Source organism: Trachypithecus francoisi, unplaced genomic scaffold, assembly GCF_009764315.1.
Source record: "Trachypithecus francoisi isolate TF-2019V2 unplaced genomic scaffold, Tfra_2.0 Lachesis_group1, whole genome shotgun sequence".
NCBI lineage: Eukaryota > Metazoa > Chordata > Mammalia > Primates > Cercopithecidae > Trachypithecus > Trachypithecus francoisi.
The window spans coordinates 180,066,753-180,094,236 of NW_022681454.1; the positions used below are offsets into that span (position 1 = coordinate 180,066,753).

At 41.9% G+C, this 27,484-nt stretch overlaps 1 protein-coding gene across 3 annotated transcripts; it reads left to right on the plus strand.

The window, feature by feature from the left end:
- Nucleotides 1-613: 613 nt before the first annotated feature.
- F11 (coagulation factor XI) lies at nt 614-27,484 on the plus strand. 3 transcript variants are annotated; one of them, XM_033215930.1, is made up of 15 exons: nt 614-984; nt 1,800-1,855; nt 6,067-6,229; nt 7,544-7,650; nt 8,586-8,745; nt 10,633-10,742; nt 11,081-11,240; nt 16,650-16,759; nt 16,859-17,021; nt 17,110-17,216; nt 22,402-22,570; nt 24,044-24,219; nt 24,822-24,917; nt 26,404-26,543; nt 27,123-27,484. In XM_033215930.1, exons 2-15 carry the CDS (start codon nt 1,801-1,803, stop codon nt 27,282-27,284), a joined length of 1,878 nt encoding a protein of 625 aa, XP_033071821.1. In that variant the 5' UTR covers nt 614-984; nt 1,800; the 3' UTR covers nt 27,285-27,484. The 3 variants fall into 3 exon arrangements, with proteins under 3 accessions (XP_033071821.1, XP_033071822.1, XP_033071823.1); XM_033215931.1 differs by having other exon boundaries at nt 16,907-17,021; XM_033215932.1 differs by lacking the exon at nt 24,822-24,917.

Consider the following 27,484-nt stretch of genomic DNA (forward strand, 5'->3'; position numbering starts at 1 on the left):
AACATGGTGAAATCCTGTCTCTACTAAAAATACATAAATAAATAAATAATAAATAAATAAATAAAAATTAGCCAGGCATGGTGGCACGTGCCTGTAGTCCCAGCTACTCAGGAGGCTGAGGCAGGAGAATCGCTCGAACCCGAGAGGTGGAGATTGCAGTGAGCTGAGATCACGCCACTGCACTCATGCCTGCATCACGAGAGACCCATCTTAGAAAGAAAGACAGAAGAAAGAAAGAAAGAAAGAGAAAGCTAAAAGAGCTTTTTTTGTTTGTTTTAGAAAATAGACTTTTAGTGTTCACAAGTGAGAATTAAAAAAAAAAAAAAAAAAAAAAAAAAAAAAAAAAGCTTGGCCTTAGAAGGACTCCTGTTTGCATAGGCCTCTGAGAGGCAGCCTTCCGTGAAAGAAAACTGACTCCACAGGAGCCAGGCACTTAGGAGCAGTCTGTACTTTGTTTCCCACCCGTCCTGTCTCCCCCAGCAGCCAAAATCTCCTCCCTCCACTATATTGCAAATCAATGAATCCATTAGACTTTCCATGTTTTCTTTTTAGACTTTGGGATTCAAGGTAAGCTGGAATTAATGGTTAACAGCCGATAGGTGAAAGTGTGGTTAAATGCAGCTTTGGCTAGCAGGCACGTTGTGTGACTGCTAAGGCACACAGGCAAAATCAAGCTCTACAGCTGACTCTGTGTATGTCACATGTTTGAATACGAATTAAAATTAAAATATAAATTCAATGTATTGAGAAAGCAAGCAATTATCTCAAGGTATATTTCTGACATACTAAGATTTTAACGACTTTCACAAATACGCTGTACCGAGAGACAATGTTACATAACACTGAGAACCAGTACAAGTAAATACTAAAGTTAAGTGACCATTTCCTACACAAGCTCATTCAGAGGAGGATGAAGATCATCTTGGAAGAAGAAAAACACCCTTATTAAGAGTTGCAGCAAATAAGCCAACAAGGTCTTTTCAGGTACAGTTTCAGAACTTATTATTTAACATTCCTGTCAAGCAAATATGCCTTGAAATGCTTTTTGTAAATCATAGGAATTTAAAAACACTTTACAATAGAGAAAGACCGATTTTTAAAATGTGTCTGATTGAGCTTTGTAGCGATGTTCAGCTAATATCCATAACTAATTCGAGAGGAAATGGGGAACGAAAGAAGATTAGTAATACTGTCTACTCAGTAGCAAGTGTTTTATGAGTTAAAAAGGCATCCAAATGCAATCCTGAAAAATCGGAAGTCTTGATTTGTCTCACTGATGACTCCGTCTTTCCTAGAGCCTGTTTAATGCTTAGTGGGGATAAATAGATTTATAGGTGACCAAGACAATCTATTAATGTATTAGCCACAGATTCTTTTAAATAGAAAATTTTCTAAGTAGGAAATCATTCATAGCTCTTTGAAAGATATAGGGAGAGGCCTCAAGGAAAGAAAGGAAGGAAAAAAATTGGGAAAGGAAACAAAGATGAAAAATTGTGGCAGGGAGAGCGGTCAGATGGTGGCGGTGGGAAGGATCTGATCATGGCAAGCAGCGGGGCTGGCAGGGAAGGAGGGAGGAGGGAGAGGGCTGCTTCCCGGTGGGTTCTAGCTTCTGCAGAAGCTAGTGTTGAACGATACACACACAGCCACACTAAGAAATGCTCCAGGATTGGGAAAGATAACATTCAACATTAAGTTAACTACTCCCCTTTCTCCCTATTTCTTGTACATCTTAGTGTCAGTAAACTAATTCTAAATTTACATTTTATATTCTAAAAACATGCACCTTTTTCTCATTGCAGGATGATTTTCTTATATCAAATGGTACATTTCATTTTATTTACTTCAGTTTCTGGTGGTAAGTAGAGTGTTATCTTAACTATGGACTGGGAGAGGGAACCCACACTACAGTCGCCACACACGTGGGAGAATCCCACACCGTTTATGCCAGGGAAGGAAATAAAATGGTTTTCTTTACTTCCTGATTAAGGCTCCAGAGGTGTTCAAAGCAGGGTAGGAACTGAGGTGAAAAAATTGTTTGTATTGGTAGGAATCTGTGTCTCTGTGTATACCATATCTACATCCATGCCTATGTACATCATTCATTTAAATGGTATTTAAAAGCAATATTAAAAAGAAGAAATCTTGACTTGCCTCACTAAGTAGTTGATTTTTCATAAAGCAGTCAGTTCAATGGAACATGCACACACACATAAAATAGGAATTTTGTACTGAAAAATGTTATGTAAATATTCATACATAGTTTATGCATTTCAATAATTTAACTACCCTGTTAATTCTCCACCCTATGTCACATCTGCTAAATTTGTTTATAAATTACTTAGCCAATATTAAGTAGGATATATCAGTACAAGTATTGTTTAGTTCCACGACCATTCTTTATTTAAAATGAAAGCTGAAGCATTCTTTTAGAAAAATAGCTTATGTATACATGTTATATTTAATTTCTGATACTATTGCTAGCATTTTAAGCACAGTAAACTCTTTTTTTCTGGCATATGTGAAAAAAGGTAAATCTAGGTGAAGATATTAAAGATAAATTCCACTTAATATATTAAATTACACAGTTCATAAGTTCAATGTTCTCTGTGACAAGATTACTGCTCAAGTTATACTATTTACTTGTTATAATTACCTGGAAATTGTGTTGTTATTTCATTGATAAACATGTCAGTGCTAAATAATTGGATATATTTTGAACACTGGACCAAATAACTGCATGAACAATTGGTCCCCTGAATCATGAGTTTTACATCCATGGGTTCAAACAACCTTGGAGTGAAATATTTTTTTAAAAATTATACTCAACATGTGCAGACATTTTTCTTGTCATTATTCCCTAAACAACATAGTATAACAACAATTTACATAACATTTACATTGTAGCAGGTATTATAAGTAATCTCGAGATGATTGAAAGTACACAGGAGGCTGTGAGTAGGTTATATGTAAATACTATGCCATTTTATATCGGGTACTTGAGCGTTCACGGATTTTGGTATCTGCAGGAGGTCTTGCAGCCAATCCCCCACAGATATCAAGGAATGATAGTGTACATATATAGGTCCTTTATACATGCATACGGAACATTTACAGATATTGACCACACACAAGCCTCTGAAACAAGTCTCAACAGATTTTAAAGGGTTAAAATTATACCGAACATGTTATTCAATCACCGTGAATGGGAGCTAAGATAATAATAAAAAGAGAACTGAAAATCCCCAAGTGTCTGAAAATTGAGTATACCTTTTTAAATTAATATGAGTCAGAGGTGAAATCACAATGGTAATTACAAAAGGAATTGTACAATAATGAAAATACAATATATCAGAACTTGGAGATGTAACTGAATCAGTGTTGAGATCAAATGTATAGATTTACATGTATACATTAGAATACAGAAAAGGTAAAAATTAATGATATAAGATGACAAGAAGATAGAGAATAGCGACTTAAGTGCTAAGAAACTAGAAGGCAGAAAGAATAAATCGCAGAAATTAATTAAATGGAAGACAAACATATTTGAGAGATCAACATAATCCCTTTCCAACCCATTTTATAAGGTCAGTGTAATCTTAACACCAAAATCTCATAGGAAAATAATTCTGAGGGGAAAAATAAAATCACAGGTCTTTTATCTTATGAACATATCTAAATATCCTTAACAAAATATTACCCAACTTAACCCAGCAGAATGTTAAACAAATTAAAGGATGATTACAGTGTGACATTGTGACAACATTAGGCTTATTCCAGGAATGAAAAGTTGATTTAACATTCAAAATCAATAGATGTGTGACTTTGGGGTACATACCAAAAAAAAAAAAGGGAAAGCAGGAACTCACACAGATACACCTGTACACCCATCTTCATAGCAGCGTTATTCACACTAATCCAAAGGCGGAAGCAGCCCATGGGTTTACAGACAGGTGACTGCACAAACAAAGTGTGATACATACAGACAATGGAATATTGATCAGCCCTAAAAGGAAAGGAAATTCTGACACATGCTGCCACATGGATAAACCTTGACGACATTATGCTAAGTGAAATAAGCCAGTCACAAAAGAACAAATACTGTGGGATCCCACTGATACGAGGTACCTAAGGTAGTCAGTTTCATCAAGACGGAAACTAGAACAGAGGTTGCCAGGGGCTGAGGGGTGAGGGAAGGGGTGAGAGTTGGTGTTTAACAGGCACAGAGCATCTGCTGGGGAAGTTGGAAAGTTCTGGAGGCGGATGGTGCTGACGGTTACGCAGCAATGTAAATGCACTTAGTGCCACAGAACTGTACACTCAAAATGGTTACATGGCACATGGTATGTTATCTGTCACAATAAAAAATAAAAATAATTTAAATATTAATATGTGCAGAAAAATCCTTGCTAAAATTCTGTTAATGATCAAAACTCTTAGTAAGCTGGAAATGGAAGAGAACTTTCATCGACCATTAAAGGGCATTTTAAATAAAAGCAAACACAAATCCAAACCAAAAGTTTTCAAAAACATAATACATAATAGTGGAATACTGAAAGCTTTCCCAAGGGATTGAGAATAAGACACGAATACTTCCCATTGTTTGCGTTTAATGTTATAAGAAGGTACTAGTTGGTGCAGTAAGAAAAGGAAATAAAAGGAAAATGATTAGGAGGAGCATAAGCTCTCGTTTTACACAGATGGTATGATCGTGTACCCAGAAAAATCCAAAATTAACCATCACATAAATTATTTGAGCCAATTAATTAAATTAGTAAGAAGTCTAGATACAACGTCAATATACAATGGCAAGCACTTGCTAGTTCGCAAAACAGATTAACTAGTTTTTACTGACACTAGAAGCTGCATGTGGATTTTCCAAAATTTTTAAAATGTTTATGTGTTGAGGGGCTGTAAGTGCAGATTTCTTACACACATATGTTATGCAGTGGCGAAGTGCCGGCTTTTCGTGTACCCATCACGCAAGTAGTGAACCCACAGGTAATTTTTCAACGCTCACTCACTCCCATCCTCCCACCTGTGGCATATTGAAAATCAATTTGTCTTGTAAAATTAAATAATCCAATTAGGAGGGGGATATATTCTAAGAAAATCAGTGCATGATGCACACACACACAGAGCACGTGTGTGCACGTGAGAAAGAGGGACAGAGAGAGAAACTGAGTCTTGCTCTGTCGCCCAGGCTGGAGTGCAATGGTGCAAACACAGCTCACTGCAGCCTCAAACTCCCAGGCTCAGGAGATCCTCCTACCTCAGCCTCCCGAGTAGCTGGGATTACAGGTGGAAACCACCATGCCCAGCTAATTTTTTTTTTTGTATTTTTTTATAGAGACAGGGTCTTGCCATGTTGCCCAGGCTGGTCTTGAGCTCCTCAGCTCAAGCAATCGGCCTACCTTAGCCTCCCAAAGTGCTGGGATTACAAGCACGAGCCACTGCGCCCACTCCACATGATTAAATATAGAACATTTATTGGATTCGTCAATTAATATTCTTCTTAAAAGTAGTATTTTAATGTAGCAAGATTGCTTTTCAGCAAAAGATGGGGATTTCCATGGTGGGGTTTCCAAATTCTTCTCAGTGGGGTGAGGATGTATGTTATCACACCCCCAGGCCATCAGATACTATCAGAAAGTGATCACTCTGGAGCCTTTGTTTCAAGTAAGCACAGGGTTTGGACGAAGAGACACAGTTAGGAAAGGAAAAAGCAGAAGGCTCATTCCAAACCTGGATGAGATCCTGAAAAGCAGCCGCTTTTGCCAGTAAAGATCCTTGAAATGATTCAATCACTCTCAAAGCACTCCTTGTCTCCAAGACAATGACTCATAAGCACAATTCCATTGAAGCTAATGTACCATTTTGTAATTTTCGTTTCCACCTGAGGCTGTTCATTCAAAAAACTCACATAAAAGTGTTAATTGCCTTGATTTCCAAATTCAGGTGTATTTCCTGTTAAGTAGAGCTACTTGCCTTGCCTTTATGAGATTATTACCTAATTAGATATATGCCCAGTGAAATCCAAAATAAAGCATGCCATGTATTGCATCACAGAATGTGTGACTCGGTTGTTCAAGGACATCCACTTTGAAGGAGGGGACATTACTACGGTTTTCACACCCAGCGCCAAGTACTGCCAGGTGGTCTGCACTCACCACCCACGATGTTTACTCTTCACTTTCACGGCGGAATCTCCATCTGAGGATCCTACCCAGTGGTAAATGCTTCTGTTTCCACATCGAGGAGACAGATTTTTACAGGGAGACTGCTGTTCTTAACACATCTCCATCTACCGTTTTACACAATTTAACATTGACAACTGGAAGAGAAATTGTCCTTCAGTTGAAATATTCTTACAGAAAGAAGGGATGGTGTTTAGGCAATTCAGAAAAGAATAAATATGCCTCCAAGTGTAGGCTTTCCAGCCTCTCTTCTAGTCCCAGTGTTAACGGTATGTTTCTTCTGTTTGTCTCAACTTTCATGCTCTTAAACATTTCACACTTTGCTTTTCTATCGATTATTAATTTTTCTTGTGCTTGAAACTGGAACTTCTCCCAACTATTTTATTAGAAAAAAATTAAATATTTAAAAAGATAATTTGAAAAAATAGTACAGTACCACGATCCCTTGCCACCACCAAGACTGCAATGTTTGCTATATTTGTATAGCAATATACAATATAATATATAATACAGTATACAATACCTATATTTGTACACATGCTTAACCATTTGAAATAATTTTAAAACATGGCACTTTACCCCAAATACTTCAACATGCATTATCCTACACAAAAGACATATGAAATTTAACAAGAATTCCTTTCTATTATTTCAGTTTTCCCTCAAATGTAATTTAGAGTAATTAACCAGAATCTTACCAAGAGTCACACACTGCTTTGGGTTGTTTGGCAGGCTTAAAATATTTTAAACAGTGAGCCAACCATTTGTGTTCCCATCCTGAGCTTGAAATTGTAATAATAAGCCTTTCTGTAGAATTAAGTTTTCAACATCTTTGTGTATTATTGCTACATTCACAGGCATTTATATAGCACCCTGAACTTATAAAATTTACTACTCCAGAATCTAGAACAGGGTTTGGAAAATGCCTTCTTAATAAAGCAGAGTAAATATGTTAGGCTTTGTGGGCAAAACCCGCAGTAAAGCCAAGGATATTATATAAGTATTTATGTCACCACTTAAAATGTAACCATTTGAAAATATAAAAATCATTTTGTAGAGCTACCAGGCTAAACAAAAACACACAGATTTTTGGTTGCATTTTCCCAACAGGCCATAGTTCACCCATTCCTGTTTGTTCCTGTTAGGAAGGAGTATTCCACGTAGTCTCTTAAGTGTAGGGATGTTGAAGTAAAAAGCAAACTCAGAATCTTGCTAAGAAAATATTTGTTTTGGCATGAGATAAAGTAGTTTGTTTCCTTCTCTTTGGCTTTCTGCGTGCTGACTTTTAAGACCCATTAGTTTAAAAACATAAATTCCTATTCAGTAATATGTATTTTTTTAAAAAACAGGTTTACTTGTGTCCTGAAGGACAGTGTTACAGAAACACTGCCAAGAGTGAATAGGACAGGAGCGATTTCTGGGTATTCTTTCAAGCAATGCTCACACCAAATAAGTGGTAAGATGTGTTGTTAGAATCAACAAATAGCAGTTGTGCCGTATACATATAGTCACATCAGGTATGGTTTTATGGCAATGAAATAAAACACGGCTATGTGGAAATAAACCCCCTGAATGAAGTTCCTTCAGTGTACAGTATAAACTAACATACATGCATGCCTGCCCTCCAACACACTAAAAATTTCTTTACCTCATAGAAAGACATATCTTACTACCTCACTTCTCATCATTTATTTATATTATTTCTACTTCCCAGCCTAAAATCTTAAATGAAAGTCTTTTTTGGGGGGGGGACAAGGTCTCACTCTGTTGTCCAGGCTGGAGTGCAGTGCTGCAATCACAGCTCACTGCAGCCTCAACCACCTGGGTTCCAGTGATCCTCCTGCCTTAGCCTCTGGAGTAGCTGGGACCAGAGGCACAAACCACCATTCCCAGCTAATTTGTTAATTGTTCCTAGAGACAGAGTCTCACTGTATTGCCCAGGCTGGTCTCAAACTCCTGGCCTCAAGTGATCCACCCACCTCGGCCTTCCAGAGTGCTGGGATTCCATGGTGCCCAGTTGAAATTCTTTATTAAACATATTCATCCAAATCAAAAGGGGCAAATATAAAAGTTGAAGTGACACTTGTCTTAATAGTGAGCAGACACTTGAATCAGTTAATTAGTGAAATAATCAGTGCAGTTAGGGAGTAGAGAGGCGAGGTCAGAAGATCAAAATGTGAATTTACGAGTCTAAAATTGTTACGATATAAGAAGGACATTGGCATTCTTTTACTGCTTTCATTCAAGAATAAGAATTTTGCAGATTCATGTAACAAAAGACTTCTGAGGAAAGGTGGGTAAAAAAGTTCAGGGTGAGTCAGGAGGGACAGTTGCTTAGGTCAGTGCCTCTGGAATCTGGAAGGTACTCATGTTTTCTGCTTTTATTTCCAGCTTGCAACAAAGACATTTATTTGGACCTGGACATGAAGGGCGTAAACTATAACAGCTCACTTGCCAAGAGTGCTCAAGAATGCCAAGAAAGATGCACGGATGACATCCACTGCCACTTTTTCACGTATGCCACAAGGCAGTTTCCCAGCCTGGAGCATCGGTGAGTGACCTCAGGGCATTCGAGTGGCCAGTGATAAACAGAATCGTGATTTACTAAAAAGTTTTTGTCATCAACTTTATGCCAGAGTTTATTTTGAACCCCTAAAAGGCATTTCAATAAAAGTACTCCTGGTTTTCTTCATGAAAAGCACACTTAAAGCCTAATTTGGATGCATTTCATTTGTGGTAAGGAGTTTATCTTTTAATAACACTGTCAGAAAAATATATACGCTTAGCTCATTTCAAAAGTGCTACACTTTTAAATTGGCGATTTTGAAACAGCTACAATTGGTCTGATTGTCAATGCCCTTCCCAGTCTAAAAAATGTTACAGTCTAACAGAATACAAATAAAAATCTAACCCTCTCTCTCTCTCTCTCTCTCCCCCTCTAAATAACAGTTCCTTACCTAAGACAAAATACTCTTGTAAAAAGTTTTATCCTGCTGCTGCATACTGGATTTTGAAATATTTCAAGGATAAATCTATTGTGTAAGGATTTAAAAATGATCTGATCTCTAATGACCAAATCTGTGTTCTCATCTTTAAAAATTTCCGTGGGAAATAGATTATTAATTTGTATATTCAGAAATATACATTATACAATATACAGCATATTCAGAAATATACTGGGATGATTTAGATTTTCATAGTAAACTGCAATTATCTGGAATCAACAGAAAAGTGAAAAACGTTCTAAGTACTAGTATTTGTGGGTTTCTTTCTTTTTTTTTTTTGGACAGAGTTTCGCTCTTTGTTGCCCAGGCTGGAGTGCAATGGTGCGATCTCAGCTCACTGCAACCTCAGCCTCCTGGGTTCAAGCGAATGTCCTGTCTCAGTCTCCTGAGTAGCTGGAATTATAGGCGCCCACTACCATGCCTGGTTAATTTTTGTATTTTTAGTAGAGATGGGGTTTCACCATGTTGGCCAGGCTGATCTCGAACTACTGACCTCAGATAATCCTCCTGCCTTGGCCTCCCAAAGTGCTGGGATTGCAGGTGTGAGCCACCGCAGCTGGCCTAATATTTCTGTTTCAACATTGGATTTTAACATTCTGCCTACCACATTAACAAAGAGGAGTAAACAGAAAGCAAACAAAGCATCAACAAGTTATTTCAAAAACAACAGTGGTTACACACACACACACCAAACCCCTAACTTAGGCATTTGACTTGCAACCCTTGTCTGTAGCTCAGTTCAGATGACAGCTTTTATGTCTAAGACTTAACAGAATGTGAACTGCAAGCCAAGAAAGTGGAGGTTTCTAAGCAAGATAAAAAAAGTAAAATCATTAAAAGTAAGGACTTGGCCAGGTGCGGTGGCTCATACCTGTAATCCCAGAACTTTGGGAGGCTGAGGTGGGCAGATCACCTGAGGCCAGGAGTTCAAGACCAGCCTGACCAATATGATGAAACCCCGTCTCTACTAAAAAAGAATACAAAAATCAGCCAGGCATGGTGGTGGGCACCTGTAATCCCAGCTACTCGGGAGGCTGAGACAGGAGAATCGCTTGAACCTGGGAAGCAGAGGTTGCAGTGAGCCAAGATCGCGCCATTGCACTCCAGCCTGGTCGACAAGAGCCAAACTCCATCTCAAAAAAAAAAAAAAAAAAAAAAAAGTGAAAAGGGCTTGAGAAGTCATTCATTCATGCATTCTCCTTCCTCATGTGGCCACTCTCTCAAGTTGTCACTGTACTGAAGAAGAAATAAAGTTACACAGTTCACAGGTGCTTAGCGGCACTGCTGGGACCACGCCCAGCCACTCAGCCTCCCAGATGGATGCTTCAGGGTCTCGCAGGTCCTCTCTCCAAAGGGGATGTTCTTATCGTCTCATGTTTTCTCCTCCTTGCACTTGGAAGAATAAGACACTTTTCCTTTTTCTTTTTATTCAGTAACATTTGTCTACTGAAGCACACCCAAACGGGGACACCAACCAGAATAATGAAGCTCGATAAAGTGGTGTCTGGATTTTCACTGAAATCCTGTGCACTTTCTAATCTGGGTAACTATTGACTTCTTGATGACGTAGTTCAACCATTAAATATGCTCATGGTCAGGACAATAGATCTCACTCAGGATACCAGCTTATGCTCACAATGGAATGGACCCAAAGACCTTTACCTTCTTCATGTGGTAGATGTCATCATGTCTTGTACAGTTAGATCCTCTATTTAAATTTCAAATTTAAAATAATCATGTCATTTTCTTCTAAATAAAAAAAAATTTAAAAGATCTTGGGATACACTTAAATTTTTTAATATGGAATTTACAAATACTGTGACTGGAATTTTCCTGATAGCTGGTGAACTGAGTTCCTAACACAGTTCTTCTGTTGTGCAGCTTGTATTAGGGACATTTTCCCCAATACAGTGTTTGCAGACAGCAACATCGATAGTGTCATGGCTCCAGATGCCTTTGTCTGTCGCCGAATCTGCACTCATCATCCCGGTTGCTTGTTTTTTACCTTCTTTTCCCAGGAATGGCCCAAAGAATCTCAAAGGTAAGGAGTTAACAAGTAAGGATAATTTGTTATCTTTTAAAAACAGCTGATCAAAATCCATCATTAAAAACTCCAAGTAACTAAAAATTTACTCTAAATGTCAGTCTAGGATAAAAGTTGCAAAGAATTTCTAGCCCCTCTCCCTTTCTATTCCCTGCTTACTTACCACAAACCCGACATTACCGAGGACTCTTTTTATTTTTTTTTTGAGACGGAGTCTCGCTGTACTGCCCAGGCTGGAGTACAATGGTGTGATCTTGGCTCACTGCAACCTTTGCCTCCTGGGTTCAAGTGATTCTCCTGCCTCAGCCTCCTGAGTAGCTGGGATTATAGGCATGGGCCACCATGCCCAGCTAATTTTTTTTTTTTTTGTATTTTTAGTAGAGACAGGTTTCACCATGTTGGCCAGGCTGGTCTCGAATTCCTGACCTCAGGCGATCCGCCTGCCTCGGCCTCCCAAAGTGTTGAGATTACAGGGTTGAGCCACCATGCCTGGTCAATAAATTTTAAAATAAATATTATTTTACCTAAATAAATTTTAGGTACAGGTACAGTTTTGTTACATGGATATTCTGTGTAGTGTGAAGTCTGGGCTTTTACTGCCCCACCCTCCTCTATCCTTCCAACTGTCTGAGTCTCCAATAGCTTTCATTCCACTCTCTCTGTGCCTGTGTACATTTTCCTTAGCTCCCACTTATAAGTGAGAACATGGAATATTTGACTTTCTGTTTCTGAGTTGTTTCACTGGAGATAATGGCCTCCAGTTCTATCCATGTTGCTGCAAAAGACATGATTTTATGATTTTTTATGGCTAAGTAACATTCTATAGTATGTTCTACACACCACAGTTTCTTTATCCATTCGTTTGTTGATAGACTCTTAGGTTGACCCATATCTTTGTTATTATGAATAGTGCTGCAGTAAACATGTGAGTGTAGGTATCTTTGTGAAATAATGACTTTTTTTCTTTCTTTTCCTTTGGACATGTACCCAGTAGTGCTGGAGGTCTCCACCTTGGCAAAGGGAGAGTTGTCTAATTCTAAATGAAATGAAGAGATTCCATTTCCATTTCCATTTCATGACCACTAAAAGGCAATTCAGTCCAATGCTTTGTTTAAAATAATTGAACCAGGAGCAGAAAGAGCTGAAAATGTCAGTGAAATGTCAAACCCAAAGTGGAGAGAGAGAGGTGGAAATGAATGTCTCCATCAAGTTGGTTAGGATGGCGGTGGAGGGAGATTTGAGAATTGAGTTCCTGTTTCCTTACCAATGGAAATTAACATAGGAAATCAGAAACAGCATGAAAAATTTATTTGATTATCAAAAGGACATTAGCTAAGGTTGCTATCCCTCTTTTATTTATTTGTTTGAGACAGGGTCTTGTTCTGTCACTCAGATTTGGGTGCACTGGGTGTGATCTCAGCCCACTGCAGCCTCCACTTCCTAGGTTCAAGCAATCCACCTATCTCATCCTCCCAAGTTGCTGGGACCACAGGTGTGCACCACCATGCCCAGCTAATGTTTGTATTTTTGTAGGGACAGCCATGTTGGTCAGGCTGGTCTAGAACTGCTGGCCTCAAGCAATCCATCGGCCTTGGCTTCCCACAGTTCAGGGACTAAAAGCCTGAGCCACCATGCTTGCTATTCTTCATTGACAACATTCACTTAAACAAACAAACAAACATCCATAAAATTAAGTCAGTTTTAAAACCTAGCTTGTATATATTTTTGAATTGGAACTCTCAGAGCCCTCAGCACGTGCTTGATTGGCCTCCTGTTGATGAAAAGGTGTCCTCCAGACAATTCAGCCAAGGGGAGCCCCGTGTGCCTTGCCCATCACACGAACCTCACTTTCCACCGAGTGAGGCTATAATTTCAGAAGTGCCAGGTCTGTCACATGAAAATATATCTCTTACCATCACTTACTAAACAAATTTAATAGAATTTGTTTGGTACCTATTATATATCAGGCATTGTTCTGAAGACTGGGGATACCATTTAGTGAACTAAATAGATGAAAACCTTGCCGATTGGACCAGAGTGGAGATGAGAGAGAAGTGACCAGATTGATATGTGTTAGAGCAGAGAGCCAATAAGATATACTGATGGATTGGACCATGGAGTGTTAAGTAGTCAGTGATAGCGCTGAGACTTTTGGCCCAAAAAACTGGAAAGATGGAAATGCTGATGACAGAGATGTGGAAGGTTTCACAAGCGGCAGAGTGTAAGAGAAGCAATGCCCATGACACATCTAGAGGAAAGGGTTGAACCGACAGCTGGAAATAGAAGTCACATTTAGGAGAGAGGTTCATGTGTAGATCTGTGTTTAGGTGTCGCCAATATACAGCTGATATTTTTTAAAATCTAGTGAAATTATCAAAGAATTAAATGCAGACAGGGAAGAAAGTAGGTCCAAAGATGGAGCCTTGGGGCGTTATAAAGTTCAGAAATAAGAAAGATGCCATTGTCACTTGTAATTTTGTGTTAGTCACTGCTCTTTTTCTTTGTCTTATTCCCTTACCGACCAATTCCTAGACTAGGAATAACACATTTGACCTTTAATACAGAATGTGATAGGAACGTGGCTTCTATAAGCCAAAACTTGGCAATTTAAATTTAAATTTATTAAAATTAAATAAAACTGGCTGGGTGCAGTGCCTCATGCCTGTAATCCCAGCACTTTGGGAGGCCAAGGCAGGTGGATCACTTGAGGTCAGGAGTTCGAGACCATCCTGGCCAACATGGCGAAACCCTGTCTCTACCAAAAATACAAAAATTAGCCTGGTATGGTGGCATGTGCCTGTAATCCCAGCTACTCAGGAGGCTGAGGCAGGAGAATCATGGGACATGGAGGTTTCAGTGAGCCGAGATCGCGACACTGCACTCCAGCCTGGATTACAAGAGAAAGACTCTGTCTCAAAAAAAAAAAGTAATAAATAAAACTAAAAATTCACCTTCCCAGCTGTATTAGCTACATTCCAAGTGCCCAACAGCCACATGTGGTTGGCGGTTACTGTATTGGATGGCATAGACATAGACTATTTCCATCACTGCAGAAAGTTCTAGGGACAGCCTTGCTCTAGACTGTGGTTTTGTCTACTTAGGAAAAGTCACTCTTTTCCAGGAAGATGCTTCCAGGGTGTAGAGTCAACGATGTACTTCACCCATCTCCTTATAAACCTGTTGCAATCCTGGATAGGAGGTTTCTAGGTAGCATGAAGACTCTTGAATCTTTAAGACAGGCTGGGAGTGTTGAAAGGAAGGAAATGGAAAGGGAAGATACTGGCAAGACTCTGATAATAGAGCAAGCTCAGAAAATTGTTATGGAGCCAGGTGATTTAGTTAGAAAATGTGTCTGCAACCTAAGGGTCATGGAGTGTGACTCTGTGGTTTATGTGTGTGACTCCATGGTTCATGGGTGTGACTCTGTGGTTTATGGGTGTGACTCTGTGGTTTGAGTGTGACTCCATGGTTTATGGGTGTGACTCTGTGGTTTATGGGTGTGACTCTGTGGTTTATAGGTGTGAATCCATGGTTTATGAGTGTGACTCCACGGTTTGAGTGTGACTCCGTGGTTTATGAGTGTGACTCTGTGGTTTATGGGTGTGACTCCATGGTTTATGGGTGTGACTCCATGGTTTGAGTGTGACTCAGTGGTTTGAGTGTGACTCGGTGGTTATGAGTGTGACTCTGTGGTTCATGGGTGTGACTCTGTGGTTTATGGTTGTGACTCTGTGGTTTGAATGTGATTCCATGGTTTATGGGTGTGGCTCTGTGGTTTATGGTGTGACTCCATGGTTCACGAGTGTGACTCTGTGGTTCACAGGTGTGACTCCGTGGTTCACGGGTGTGACTCTGTGGTTTATGAGTGTGACTTCATGGTTTATGAGTGTGACTCTGTGGTTTATGGGTGTGACTCCGTGGTTTATGGGTGTGACTCCGTGGTTCATGAGTGTGACTCTGTGGTTCATGGGTGTGACTCCGTGGTTTATGGTGTGACTCTGTGGTTTGTGGGTGTGACTCCATGGTTTGAGTGTGATTCTGTGGTTTATGGGTGTGACTCTGTGGTTTATGGTGTGACTCTGTGGTTTGAGTGTGACTCCGTGGTTTATGAGTGTGACTCCGTGGTTTATGAGTTTGACTCCGTGGTTTATAAGTATGATTCCATGGTTTATGGGTGTGACTCCGTGGTTTATGGGTGTGATTCCGTGGTTTATGAATGTGACTCCGTGGTTTATGAGTGTGACTCCGTGGTTTATGGGTGTGACTCTGTGGTTTATGAGTGTGACTCCGTGGTTTATGAGTGTGACTCCATGGTTTATGGGTGGACTCTGTGGTTTATGGTGTGACTCTGTGGTTTATAGGTGTGAATCCATGGTTTATGAGTGTGACTCCACGGTTTGAGTGTGACTCCGTGGTTTATGAGTGTGACTCTGTGGTTTATGGGTGTGACTCCATGGTTTATGGGTGTGACTCCATGGTTTGAGTGTGACTCAGTGGTTTGAGTGTGACTCGGTGGTTTATGAGTGTGACTCTGTGGTTCATGGGTGTGACTCTGTGGTTTATGGTTGTGACTCTGTGGTTTGAATGTGATTCCATGGTTTATGGGTGTGGCTCTGTGGTTTATGGGTGTGACTCCATGGTTCACGAGTGTGACTCTGTGGTTCACAGGTGTGACTCCGTGGTTCACGGGTGTGACTCTGTGGTTTATGAGTGTGACTTCATGGTTTATGAGTGTGACTCTGTGGTTTATGGGTGTGACTCCGTGGTTTATGGGTGTGACTCCGTGGTTCATGAGTGTGACTCTGTGGTTCATGGGTGTGACTCCGTGGTGTATGGGTGTGACTCTGTGGTTTGTGGGTGTGACTCCATGGTTTGAGTGTGATTCTGTGGTTTATGGGTGTGACTCTGTGGTTTATGGGTGTGACTCTGTGGTTTGAGTGTGACTCCGTGGTTTATGAGTGTGACTCCGTGGTTTATGAGTTTGACTCCGTGGTTTATAAGTATGATTCCATGGTTTATGGGTGTGACTCCGTGGTTTATGGGTGTGATTCCGTGGTTTATGAATGTGACTCCGTGGTTTATGAGTGTGACTCCGTGGTTTATGGGTGTGACTCTGTGGTTTATGAGTGTGACTCCGTGGTTTATGAGTGTGACTCCATGGTTTATGGGTGTGACTCTGTGGTTTATGAGTGTGACTCCGTGGTTTATGAGTGTGACTCCATGGTTTATGGGTGTGACTCTGTGGTTTATGAGTATGACTCCATGGTTTACAAAGAATACTTTCAAAATAGGAAAATCTTCACAATTAAGTGCCAGCATGAGCTGACTTTACTTTCTCTAGGTGCTGTAAAAATGTTTTTATGTGTCTGATACGATATATTTCTACTTCCCTTTTGTTTTTGTTAGAAATCTTTGTCTCCTTAAAACATCTGAGAGTGGATTGCCCAGCACACGCATTAAAAAGAGCAAAGCTCTTTCTGGTTTCAGTCTCCAAAGCTGCAGGCACAGCATCCCAGGTAAACTGAGTTCTGCATTCTGGCTGAGAGTGACCAGCCCTGAGGAGGCTGAAGCATGCTGAGGGAGGGTCTCGCTCTGACATGTGGTCTGCTGTCTAGTGTTCTGCCATTCTTCATTTTACCATGACACTGATTTCTTGGGAGAAGAACTGGATATTGTTGCTGTGAAAGGTCACGAGGCCTGCCAGAAACTGTGCACTGATGCCGCCCGCTGCCAGTTTTTTACCTATGCCCCAGCTCAAGCATCTTGCAACGAAGGGAAGTAAGCCATGTGAAGCGCTATGCAGATACCCTTGTCTCGTCTGCCTGTGAGGCGCATTATGTTTATACAGTTTTGTTTCCAACTGCAGGGGCAAATGTTACTTAAAGCTTTCTTCAAATGGATCTCCAACTAAAATACTTCGCGGGAGAGGAGGCATCTCTGGATACACATTAAGGCTGTGTAAAATGGATAATGGTGAGTATAATGTTACTTGAAAAAATACAGCTGAAGGAATTATTCCATACGGAATCCATCACAACCAAGACTGTCAGGTCCAGCTGCAGAGGGGAGAACGTTCATGAAATAAACACATTTTGCCATTTTCCATTGTTTTCACTCCTATCACCCAAGCTGACCATGTTTTAAAGGTAAATACTGGGGCTTGACCAAACTCTACATTGCCTAATATTAACTAAATTTATGTTTTAATTTGATACATTTATACACCTGGCATTTCTGTCTTCTTTCTTTCTTTCTTTCTTTCTCTCTTTCTTTTTGACAGAGTCTCACTCTGTTGTCTAGGCTGGAGTGCAGTGATGTGGTCAGTGTTTACTGCAGCCTCTGCCTTGAACTCCTGGAGTCCAGCAATCCTCCCACCTTAGCTCCCTGAGTAGCTGGGGCTACAGGCGTGCACCACAACGCCCGGCTAATTTTTTGTAGAGATCTTGCCATGTTGCCCAGGCTGCTCTTGAACTCCTGGGCTCAAGCGATCCTCCCACTTTGGCCTCCCAAAGTTCTGGGATTACAGGTTTGAGCCACTGTACCCAGCCACAACTGGTATTTCATGAGACCCAGACTCTGCCAACACTCCTGTTATCAAGGCCAGTAATCTTTCCTATTATCCTTTGTAAGGGAAATATCGATCAATACCTTGTTTAGTCAAATTACTCATTTTCTTCTAAAAAATATGTATCTATTCAAGAAATACTGGCACACCTCCTTTTTAGAGGTCTTTATTCAGATTCCGTGCAGGGTTCTGGAGACTTAGGAATTGGCACAGGTTAAGGTAAAACTTTACTAATAACAATGAGTGTGGTAGGGTGGAAATAAGAGTGTTTAGATTATACAAGACCTATGATAACATAAAAGTTGCAAGAAAAATCCAACCAGCAGTGTTTCCAACCCAGTGGCCAATTTCTGAGCATAGTCGCAAGAGATGGTTTGTAGGCAAACAGAATTGTTCTAAGGGACAAAATCCCCAACCGGAAAGAACACACCACAAACACTCCTGCCTAAATTACCGTCATAACTTAGGATGGCTTTACTATATACTGATTTACAGAAAGCTGCATGTTCTTGGACTGTTTATTGCTAAATGTCCAATATTCCAATACACTATAAGATGCAACTGAGATTTAATGAATAAAATGCAAGTGATAATCATGCTTCATAATAGTTTTAGAAGCACAAAAACCTTTCGTGTCAGATTATCTGCTGTACTGAGAAGGCGAGTCAATCCTTCATTTCTGAGAACTTGTTTTGTAGAACATAAAGATGTCATATTGCCTCCAACACTGATATCCTAACTAGTAAACTGTGCCCTCCTAGAGCTCAGAGGCGCTCCGATGAGAGTCTTTGGATGGCTCAAGCCTCCTTAAAAAGCAAGTCGATTAAGTTGTATCCCATACATTCTGTTTTCCTCACAATAAATTTCCCTAAGACAAGAAGGAGCCTTCAGCACCATTCTGTTGTCTTTCTTCTACTTCTGAGCATTAGAAGGGATGCTTAGCGAATGTTGTTGTTAAGTAATGTTGACATGGTTTAAAAAATGGGAACGAGCACGTATACCTTAATACATTGCAGATTGCGTTTCCCCCCTCCTTCTTCATTATGCTTTTCTCGTTGGATTTATAGACTCTGGCCTGTAGAAGTTACAGAATATACCAGATAAAGATTGATAGCTGCAGGAGAAAATGTAAGATAAAGGAAAATAAAGTCTTATGTCTTTTCAGTGCACCTTTGGAGGGAGTGAATTAGATAACTAGGTTTTTGCTGCACTGTATTTGATGAAATAACTCCCTAACGGGAATAGCTATGTGAGAGGTTGGTGGTGTCTTGTCTTGAGATGTTGATGGTCTACAATGTAACTTAACTTTCTGAAGATAGATAGCAGCACCATTAAAACAAACATTTCTTAACCCAAAATATGATTCTAAACACATATTTTTAGCATTTCGTTTAAACTGAGAATCAAAATAGGATGAACATCAAGGCCTCTCACCTGTACCTAATAGTGTCTTGAGTGAGTTATTTCTAACATACACCAGTTACTGCTTACTTATTAATTTTCCTAAAATTTACCTTTATGACATTTCCCACCTTGCAAACTATAAAGGTTTCCCAGAAATTCCAGAATAGAGGGCCCTCCAAAACAAATTTTCTCCCTACCAGCTCCAAAATGAGAGCCCCTGTTCAGGCTTCCAAAGACACATCCTGCTCGTTCTCACCTCAGTGGCTGTTGGCTGCCGTTTCCTTCCAAACTCCTCTCTTCCTCTCCTTCTATTTGAAATCCGCCCCAGAATTATACACTCATTTTCCTACCTTGGAAAAAAAGGCCTAGTAAGGTTGTTTTATACCCACAAAACTAGTGAGTGGATCTTCTAGGATCCGGCTTCTCATCAGTGATTCTTCTGTTAACTTAGACTCCTCCCTTAGCTTGGGACACGGAGCCTCTCTGGCATCTAAGCCGGGTTATTCTAAGTGTGATCTGAGCACAGCACATTGGCATCACCCAGGAGGTTATTAGAATTTCAGGACCCACACGGACCTTATGGAGTCAGGACCTGCAATTTAAAAGCCATGCAGGCGACCCACAGGCACATAAAAGTATGAGTCGCATAGGTGTGTGCATGTGTGTGCGTGTGTAAGTCTAGAATACTGCTGTCTACGAACACTCCACTCCCATGCCATCTGTGTTCCATGTGTGCGTGTGTGTGCATGTGTGTATGTGTGTGTGCATGTGTAAGTCTAGAATACTGCTGTCTACGAACCCCCACTCCCATGCCATCTGTGTTCCATGTGTGCGTATGTGTGCATGTGTGTATGTGTGTGTGTGTGTGTGTGTGTCTAGAATACTGCTGTCTACGAACACCCCACTCCCATGCCATCTGTGTTCTGTGTGTGTACGTGTGTGTGCATGTGTGTATGTGTGTGTACGTGTGTGTGCATGTGTGTATGTTTATGTGCATGTGTGTGTCTAGAATACTGCTGTCTACGAACACCCCACTCCCATGCCATCTGTGTTCTGTGTGTGTGTGCACATGTGTGTACGTGTGTGTGCATGTGTGTGCGTGTGTGTGCATGTGTGTATGTGTATGTGCATGTGTGTGTCTAGAATACTGCTGTCTACGAACACCCCAATCCCATGCCATCTGTGTTCCGTGTGTGTGTGTGTGCATGTGTGTATGTGTGTGTGCATGTGTAAGTCTAGAATACTGCTGTCTACGAACCCCCACTCCCATGCCATCTGTGTTCCATGTGTGCGTGTGTGTGCATGTGTGTATGTGTGTGCGTGTGTGTGTCTAGAATACTGCTGTCTACGAACCCCCACTCCCATGCCATCTGTGTTCCGTGTGTGTGTGCACATGTGTGTACGTGTGTGTGCATGTGTGCATGTGTGTGCGTGTGTGTGCATGTGTGTATGTGTGTGCGTGTGTGTGTCTAGAATACTGCTGTCTACGAACACCCCACTCCCATGCCATCTGTGTTCTGTGTGTGTGCACATGTGTGTACTTGTGTGCATGTGTGCATGTGTGTGTGCGTGTGTGTACGTGTGTGTGCATGTGTGCATTGTGTGTGCGTGTGTGTGTCTAGAATACTGCTGTCTACGAACACCCCACTCCCATGCCATCTGTGTTCTGTGTGTGTGCACATGTGTGTACTTGTGTGCATGTGTGCATGTGTGTGTGCGTGTGTGTACGTGTGTGTGCATGTGTGCATTGTGTGTGCATGTGTGCATGTGTAAGTCTAGAATACTGCTGTCTACGAACACCCCACTCCCATGCCATCTCTGTTCCTTGTGTGTGTGCATGTGGGTACGTGCGTGTGTGTGCACACATGTATGTGTGGTGTGTGTCTAGAATACTGCTGTCTACTAACACCCCACTCCCATGCTGTGTTCCATGTGTGCTTGTGTGTGCATGTGTCAACTCTAACACCCCACTCCCATGCCATCTGTGTTCCGTGTGTGTGCGTGTGTGCATGTGTGTGCACGTGAGTGTGTGCAATTGTGTGCATGCACGTGTGTGCGTGTGTGTGCATGTGTGTGCGTGTGTGTGTGTATGGGCATGCGTGTGTGTGTGTGTGCGTGTGTGTGCACGTGTGTGTGTGTGTGTGTCTAGCATACTGCTATGAACACCCCATTCCCATGCCATCTGTGTTCCGTGTGTGTGTGTGCATGTGTGTGCCTGCGTGTGTATGTGCATGCGTGTGTGTGCATGTGTGTGCGTGTGTGTGTGTGCGTGTGTGCACGCGTGTGTGCGTGTGTCTAGCACACTGCTGTCTATGAACACCCCATTCCCATACCATCTGTGTTCCGTGTGTGTGTGCGTGTCTAGAGTATGAACACCCCACTCCCATGCCATCTGTGTTCCATGGCAGACTGGGTCAAGGTTCCAGCCTGGAGGATGGGTTCTTGTGTTGCGCATCCAGTAACTAGAAAGAGAGGGAACTGTTCTTTCTAGGCAGCCACAAGAATAAAGAAATGCAGGATGAACCTAAGTCAAAGTCCCTGAAAAGTACCAAGGACCCCAGAGAATCCCAAATTGTCCACAAGGCCAAAGGTCAGAGGAAGTTCGCAGATCAGTCTTACTTTGGACGTGGACGGAGCAGGAGTGACTGGGAGTCATGGTCAGCAGAGTCACAGGATCAGGGCAGGAACTGGACAATGGCTGCAGCCTGAGGGCAAGGTGCTCGCCTTTTCTTTCTAAGAGTAGTTCTCAAACGCCAGCAGGGCTGGTTTAAACACAGAGGACTGAGCTTCCAGGCTGGAGTTTCTCATTCACTGCATCTGAAGTGGGGCTGAAGAATGTGCATTTCTGACAAGTTCCCAGGTGACACTGTTGGTCTAGAGACTGCACTTGACAACAACTGGTTTAAAATAAACATTCGCGTTATCATTTAAAGAAGGGTGAGACAGCCTTGTAGTACCACACAGGAGGGCCACATCCTTTGGGGTGTGTCATTACAAGATGAATTAGTTAATTCCATTTTTCATGTGCATGTTTTGCTTTGGCAACTTGATTATGAAGTCTCTGTAACTCAGGGTCATGATAAACTACTGACTTGAGGGACGGTTTTCTTCTTCTTGTTCCGGAAAGAGCATAATTACTGATGGAAAGGAAGTTGTAGGAAGCTGCTCATCGCAGTGCTTCTGTTGCAGAGTGTACCACCAAAATCAAGCCCAGGATCGTTGGAGGAACTGCATCTGTTCGTGGCGAGTGGCCATGGCAGGTGACTCTGCACACCACCTCACCTACTCAGAGACACCTGTGTGGAGGCTCCATCATTGGAAACCAGTGGATATTAACGGCCGCTCACTGTTTCTATGGGTCAGTACCATGACTGCTTTTATTAGTTCATCTTCTTCACACATTTATAAAAAATATTGCTAGCATATTAGGAAATACTTTAATCAATTAACTTGTCTTATTTGCAAAATTAATTAATTCCTTCAGTGGTAAAAAAGGCAGAAAGAGTCCCTCATGGTCTCCCAGCATCAGAGCAGGTGCAGGTACATGGCCTCTTGACTGCCTGCAATTCTGCTTCCCGTTTAACCACATCCACATTCCCAGGGGCCTTCATGTTATTCCCTGCAAGAGCATACCTCCCTCTGTGCCTCGCTCTGTGCACTGCGCCAGAACTAAACTCACAGAGGATTCACCACTCTCTGAATCAAATTGCTAATATGTGTGTGTGCGTGTGTGCATGTGTGCATGTGTGTGTGTGTTTAAATACAGAAAGAGGCCAGGTGTGGTGGTTCATGCCTGTAATCCCAGCACTTTGGGTGGCTGAGGTGGGAGGATCACTTGATGCCAGGAGTCTGAGGTCAGCCTGGGCAACATAGTGAGACCCTGTCTCTAAAAATTATTTAAAAACTAGTCAGGCCCAGTGGTTTGTGCACCTGTAGCACCAGCTGCTCAGAAGGCTGAGGTAGGAGGATCGCTTGAGCCCAAGAGTTCAAGGGTTCAGTGAGTTACTACAGTGCCACTGCGCTCCAGCTTGAGCAACAGAGCGAGACCCTGTCTCTAAGTAAATAAATAAAATACAGAAAGAGTTCAGTGTGCATCCTCAAACTGGGTTCCTTCCTTAGGCCACTTTCAGCATTGGCCAAACATAAAGGCTCCAGCTGGGGGTATATATATTCCAGGGAAGTTAAGTCAGCCAGACTTTCTGTTTGCTACTTTAGTATCCTCCCAGTTGTTTCCAGACACAGTTTCGTGTGCTTTTTAGTTTTAGTTTACTTTTTTAATCAGTCTGCAGCACACTCATATTAAACTCAAGAACACATGTGAAATCAAGAGTCCCTGTTACCTGTCACATATGGGAACGGAGTAGCAGAAAGGCTGCCTGAGTTTCTCAGTGTCACAGCTAGTCACTGGCGAGATTGAGACTAAGTCCAGTGATCTTCGTGTGTGCGTGTGTGCTTGTGCTTGTGTGTGCTTGTGTGTGCCTGTGTGTGCTTGTGTGTGCTTGTGTGTGTGTGTGCGTGTGTGCTTGTGTGCGTGTGTGTGCTTGTGTGTGCATGTGTGTGCTTGTGTGTGTGTGCGCCTGTGTGTGCTTGTGTGCGTGTGTGTTGGAGCATGGAGAGAGTGCTCATTCATTTTTTGTGTATAATGGATTTTCTTTATAGGGTGAATATGTTTTTTATCCTGAAAAATCTTAGGAAAAAATCACTTTTTTCCACCTAAATGTTCATCGTTGGCAGAAAATATTAGTAATAGTTAAACAGTCACACACTTCACAATGTCTGGGAATTATTTTCAGTAAAGGAAATTTCTTTTCCTCTGTTGTTTGCTTCTTAGGGTAGAGTCACCTAAGATTTTGCGTGTCTACACTGGCATTTTAAATCAATCTGAAATCAAAGAGGATACATCTTTCTTTGGGGTTCAAGAAATAATAATCCATGATCAATATAAAATGGCAGAAAGTGGCTATGATATTGCCTTGTTGAAACTGGAAACCACAGTGAATTACACAGGTATGGAGAATTTTATCTGGAAAGTTATCTCCAATGGTGAACTGGATGAAATGTTTAACACTACTAGATTTACGACCTGACCCTGCCAATCTCTCCGTGCGTTATCATCACGAAAAGTAGAGAGCCTGGAACACTAGTCATTCATTCTGTTAAGGCTGACACACTTTCCTGGCGATTGAAACTTATTTTGGGAATGTGAGTGAAGAGATACGTTTTCCTGAGGCTTCTTCAGGTGCATAGAATGACATAATTTCATAATACATTGAAATAGTAAAGATAATTTAGTCTAAAGATAATTTCGTAAAGATAATTTAGGGATGAAGGATTGAAGGTTAGGAAAATTAAGCAACTCGTGCAGGATCACAAACTGAGTTGGATGAGGAGTTAGTGGCCAGGGTGGGGCTTGTCTCTCTCTCGCCCCCTCATCCTGGCACTTGTGCGATATCATGCTGAACCTGAGGGAGGAAAATATATGACAACAAGGCAAAAATGAATATAGTAAACAAAGAAAACACAGATAATGTACAGTGGAAGAAGAGTGTCTTCTGAAAAAGAGGATCTATTTTGCATCTCATATTTAAACCATGATTTTTTAAATTTAGATTCTCAACGACCCATATGCCTGCCTTCAAAAGGAGATAGAAATGTAATATACACTGACTGCTGGGTGACTGGATGGGGGTACAGAAAATTAAGAGGTAAAAATGATGTTGTTATATGTGCTCCAGCCTAGAAATGAAGAACGGAAACTTTTCTGCCCTGTCAAGTCATGTAGCTGAAGCACAAGTCGAGTCACACTACTCAGTTGCAGGAAGCGGCTTAATACAGATGGAGGGGCAAAAGCACCCAAGTGAGGCTGGTGCCTCATCTGTTCGATTGGAAATTTTAAATGTGACTACATCTCTTTAAAGACTAATTATATTTAATGAAGTTTAATGTGAAACCTGGCACTTTTCAGTAAATGTTCTAGCCTGCTATCCAATTCCTTTCTCTGTGAAGTCATTCCAGTTAGTGTCATAATTAATTTTTGAACTTAATGAACATTAACAAAATGGTACATGCAATAGTGGGAATAATGTCTTCTTCATACTTGTAATTATAAAAGGTCCGTGAAGTAAATCGAACATTTTTTCCTTCTAGATTTTTATATAGGCATGATTGTTGTTGTTGTTGTTTTTGAGATGGAGTCTCGCTCTGTCGCCCAGGCTGGAGTGCAGTGGCGCGATCTTCGCTCACTGCAAGCTCTGCCTCTCGGGTTCAAGCAATTCTCCTGCCTCAGTCTCTCAAGTAGCTGGGATTACAGGTGCCCACCACCACCCCAAGCTAATTTTTTGTATTTTTTTTTTTTTTTTTGAGACGGAGTCTTGCTCTGCCGCCCAGGCTGGAGTGCAGTGGCCGGGTCTCAGCTCACTGCAAGCTCCGCCTCCTGGTTTACGCCATTCTCCTGCCTCAGCCTCCCAAGCAGCTGGGACTACAGGCGCCCGCCATGTCGCCCGCTAGTTTTTTTTTTGTATTTTTTTGTAGAGACGGGGTTTCACCATGTTAGCCAGGATGGTCTCGATCTCCTGACCTCGTGATCCGCCCGTCTCGGCCTCCCAAAGTGCTGGGATTACAGGCTTGAGCCACCGCGCCCGGCCGAATTTTTTGTATTTTTAGTAGAGACAGGGTTTCACCATGTTAGCCAGGATGGTCTCGATCTCCTGACCCTGTGAACTGCCTGCCTCAGCCTCCCAAAGTGCTGGGATTACAGGCGTGAGCCACCGCGCCCGGCCGTGATTTTTATTTTAAATATATGCGTCTGGGCGCGGTGGCTCATGCCTGTAATCCCAGCGCTTTGAGAAGCCAAGATGGGTGGATCACTTGAGGTCAGAAGTTCAAGACCGGCCTGCCCAACACGGTGAAACCCCATCTCAACTAAAAATACAGACATTAGGGCATAATGGCAGGTGCCTGTAATCCTAGCTACTCGGGAGGCTGAGGCAGGAGAATTGCTTGAACCTGGGAGGCGGAGGTTGCAGTGAGCTGAGATCGTACCACTGCACTCCAGCCTGGGCGACAGAAAGAGACTCTGTCTCAATTTTAAAAAAAGTGTGTGTGTGTGTGTGTGTGTGTGTGTGTATGCATATGCGTTTATGTGTATTGTACATGGTTATTCCACAAACAAACCAAAAAATTTTTTTTCAGACAAAATACAGAATACTCTCCAGAAAGCCAAGATACCCTTAGTGACCAGTGAAGAGTGCCAGAAGAGATACAGAGGACATAAAATAACCCATAAGATGATCTGTGCTGGCTACAGGGAAGGAGGGAAGGATGCTTGCAAGGTAATGCAGTGTTCTTAGCCAATGGAATATACATAAATTGGAATGCTTGATGCATTTTTTTTTTTTTTTTTGAAAAGGAGTCTTGCTGTCACCCAGGCTAGAGTGCAGTGGTGTGATCTCTGCTCACTGCAGCCTCCACCTCCAGGTTCAAGTGATTCTCCAGCCTCAGCCTCCTGAGTAGCTGGGATTATAGGCGTGCGCCACCACACCTGGCTAATTTATTTTGTATTTTTAGTAGAGACGGGGTTTCACCGTGTTGGCCAGGATGGTCTCGATCTCTTGACCTCGTGATCCGCCCACTTTGGCCTCCCAAAGTGCTGGGATTATAGGTGTGAGCCACCGTGCCAGGCCGCTTAATGCATTTTAAAAAGCAGTCTTCTGCCAATGAGCAGGGAACACAGTGTATTTGCTTCACTTGGCAAAAATGAGGAGACTGGATGAACGCAAGCACCCAGGTTCTCTGCAGTATATTAAGAGTCCAAGACAGCATTTACACAAAATCAGCCTGAGCAAGATGTGCTGAAGATGGGAAGCGTCTGAGTTGATCTGTGCACCTGTTCTTGTCTCCCCTCGTTCTAGGGAGACTCGGGAGGCCCTCTGTCCTGCAAACACAATGAGGTCTGGCATCTGGTGGGCATCACGAGCTGGGGAGAAGGCTGTGCTCAAAGGGAGCGGCCAGGCGTTTACACCAACGTGGTCGAGTACGTGGACTGGATTCTGGAGAAAACTCAAGCAGCATGAACGGGTTCCCAGGGGCCACAGGAGTCCCTGAAGGACGGAGGATTTGCTGGGAGAGGGTGTTGAGTTCGTTGTGCCGGCATGCTTCCTCCACAGTAACACGCTGACGGGGCTTGGTGCTGGTAGGAAAATGCCAGAAGAAAACAAACTGCCACAAGCTGTTATGCCCAAAACTCCCGTTCTATGATCATTGTAGTTTGTTT